At 32.2% G+C, this 2,777-nt stretch overlaps 1 protein-coding gene across 1 annotated transcript in view; it reads right to left on the bottom strand.

Annotated features, from left to right (window-relative positions):
• The window catches only part of MYO6 (myosin VI), a 148,336-nt gene that overhangs the window by 11,996 nt on the left and 133,563 nt on the right, over positions 1 to 2,777 (bottom strand). Inside the window, exons 29-31 of the mRNA XM_023525103.1 lie at positions 2,604 to 2,630; positions 2,018 to 2,047; positions 432 to 470 (exon numbers count right to left, since the gene is read on the bottom strand). Of these exons, the coding sequence (XP_023380871.1) occupies positions 432 to 470; positions 2,018 to 2,047; positions 2,604 to 2,630 (96 nt within the window). The remainder of the gene's footprint in view (positions 1 to 431; positions 471 to 2,017; positions 2,048 to 2,603; positions 2,631 to 2,777) is intronic.

Raw genomic sequence — 2,777 nt, 5'->3', positions numbered from 1 at the left:
GTGTACTATGGTGTAGCAGCCCTCAGGAACCAAACTCTTCCTCTCTTTCCCCCTCCTCCAATGCGGCACAGTGGTCACCAGCCAGGGGGCAGCCCCGCCCCCAGGCGAAGTTTCGAAATACTCATTTTGTCAGGACAAGAGGAAGGGTTCCCCTACTGAAACCAAGTTGGTGGGGGCAAGTGATAAGTAACGACAGGACTACCAACAAGGAACAGTGCCATCCAAAATGCCAATGGTATCCCCAATGAGAAATGATTTAGAGGAACAGTGGTTATCTTTTTCTGTGAGGATAAAGTGACATTTTTGTATACAGAAAATTTACGTGGAAGGAGTAGGTAATTCATATAACAGGTTCTGGTCCAAGAAATGAAGAGTAATTTAAAAATATGATTTTGAGGTTACACTTTTCTCCCAAATTACACTGCACTAACCTACTCAAGAATTCTGACATTTCTTTCGCCATTTGTTCCCTATAAGAAAAATGATAATACAACATAGTTATATAAAAGACAACTATATAAATTACTTAAAATATCTAATAGTATAACTAAAAGTTTATGTTTTCAATACAATTACTGATTTATTAACCATTCACTATACTTTGTAAAAGTCTATAATAAACTTTTCAACATACGTAGCCATAAAATGCAGCAAAATTTTGTTTAAATCCAGTTAAAGTTATTTGAACTCCATTTTTGCAGCAGGGAATTTCAGATAAAATCACATGAAAGCCACGCTTCTATGCTATTTTTTTTTTTATGTAGAGAATATAATCAGGATGTTCTAAATGCATACAAGAAACTTGGCAGGATATAGATTCTATATGACAATTTTTGTACTGGGGTTGCTTAGTAAATATTAATTAGACAAGGCATCATGGTGGTAAACCAAGCTGGTCTATTTTATAGTGCCAGAGTTTAAATAAGAGTCTGATGTATTCGAAGTTCTAAAATTCTAAATCAAAGCATGCTTTAAAAAAAATTCAAATGCATCAAGTACTTGGTTAAATTAAAGATCAGAAGTGCTCTGACCTTTCATGAACAAACATTTGCCAAAGGCGAAAACTTTTATTACCCATAAGAGTGTAACTTTTATCAGTATTGAATTCTGTAAAATGGAATAAATGGTTCAGCATGTTCAACAACACTGTGTTAACTTTAATATTTTATTTTCCTGTCCTTTGCTCTCTTCCTTCAAAATTAATCATTTTCTCACACAGAATGAGAATTCTATACATCAGACTCTGGTAAACCTCAAAATCTTACAAATAAGGAAAAGAAAAGAGGATAGGTATGTTTGCTTCAGGGCACAGCTTCCTGAATGCTGCCAGGATACCTGGATGCTTTGATTATAAGGAAGTGGAGGACTCCTGTATTTCTCTTTCTTTGTAATAAACGTCTGCTAAAATTAGGTACTGACAGTGGTCCAGCCAAGAAGCACAGTCAGAGAAAAAATAATCTTTCAAATTGATGATCAAGGACAACAAATACAAAGTAAAAAAACACAAATTTAATCTAAAGAAATTACCTACTAGACAATACGTTTATCAATCTCTCTTTAGGCTGGTCAGAATTTTCTAACCTCAAATTCAACATGATTTTCATAATTCAACATGAATTTGATCATTATGAACTATCTTAGATATTAATGGAATAAGTTATCATAATATACTGAAAACTAAGCTATCTGCCATGACTCAAATACTTTATTCTACTTATTTATATCTCCACATATGCTTCTATAAAGATGTAAGGATTGATTAAAAACACATATAACAAAATGGGTTAAAGTTTAAACAAAGTTAGAAAACAGAAAGAAAACCAGATCATTAACTACTGTGATTGAGCACCAAACAAGAGCATTACACATTTTTTCGGGGAGTGGGAGGGAAGAAAAAAAATGAGTTATCTCATTCTTTTCAATAAAAAGAAATTTCTCCTAAAAAGTATCCACAATCTATTTTTTTAAAAAAAGGTTATATGACTAAATCAAGTTCTAAAAAAGGAAAATGACATACGGTGTCATTTTGGATCTTGTTTCATCAATTCTGTGAAAAGAATACATTTTCGTTAATATAACCAGTTGTGAATCGTGAAAATCTAGATTGTGCTAAATTTATGTTTCAGTGACTTTGCTTACTGATTTTAAGACTTCCATTATCTTTATTTAATCTATGTGAGATCAGTTAGAATTTTAATGTTTGAAAATTTTCATTAAAAATGATTAGCAGAAAATAAATTAAAGGCATTCAATGAAAATCAAGGTGCAAATATATTACATCTAGATTAGAAAATTCATACATTTTGAGGTTTGTTTTTAATAGAATCTGGATATTATTTTATTATTTTAGGTACAGGCATACCTTGCTTTATTGAGCTTTGCTTTATTGTGCATTACAAACGTTATATTTTTACAAAATGAAGGCAAGACCCTCCACCCGCAACGAGATTATGACTTGCTTTATTTGCAGTGATCTGGAACCGAACCCACAATATCTCCAAGGTATGTGTATGATGTGAAATCATCACTGTGCATTAAGAATCATACGTGAAACTGATCGAGATCATATTTTAAAACATATTACATATGTGAAAAATGCTTACTTAGAAGTTACTGGATGGGAATCCAAGCTGGAAAAGTAACTTGAAATTGTTTATTGCAGCAGAATCCATCTACATATATTTTTAATGCATCATAGAACCCAAGAACACTTTCATGCTATATATTAAGAACAGGGTTAGAGAGTTCTTACTCATAAATTTGTTAGAAAGAATTCA

Source organism: Pteropus vampyrus, unplaced genomic scaffold, assembly GCF_000151845.1.
Source record: "Pteropus vampyrus isolate Shadow unplaced genomic scaffold, Pvam_2.0 Scaffold526, whole genome shotgun sequence".
Lineage (NCBI taxonomy): Eukaryota > Metazoa > Chordata > Mammalia > Chiroptera > Pteropodidae > Pteropus > Pteropus vampyrus.
This window is presented reverse-complemented; position numbering and strand designations above follow the sequence as displayed.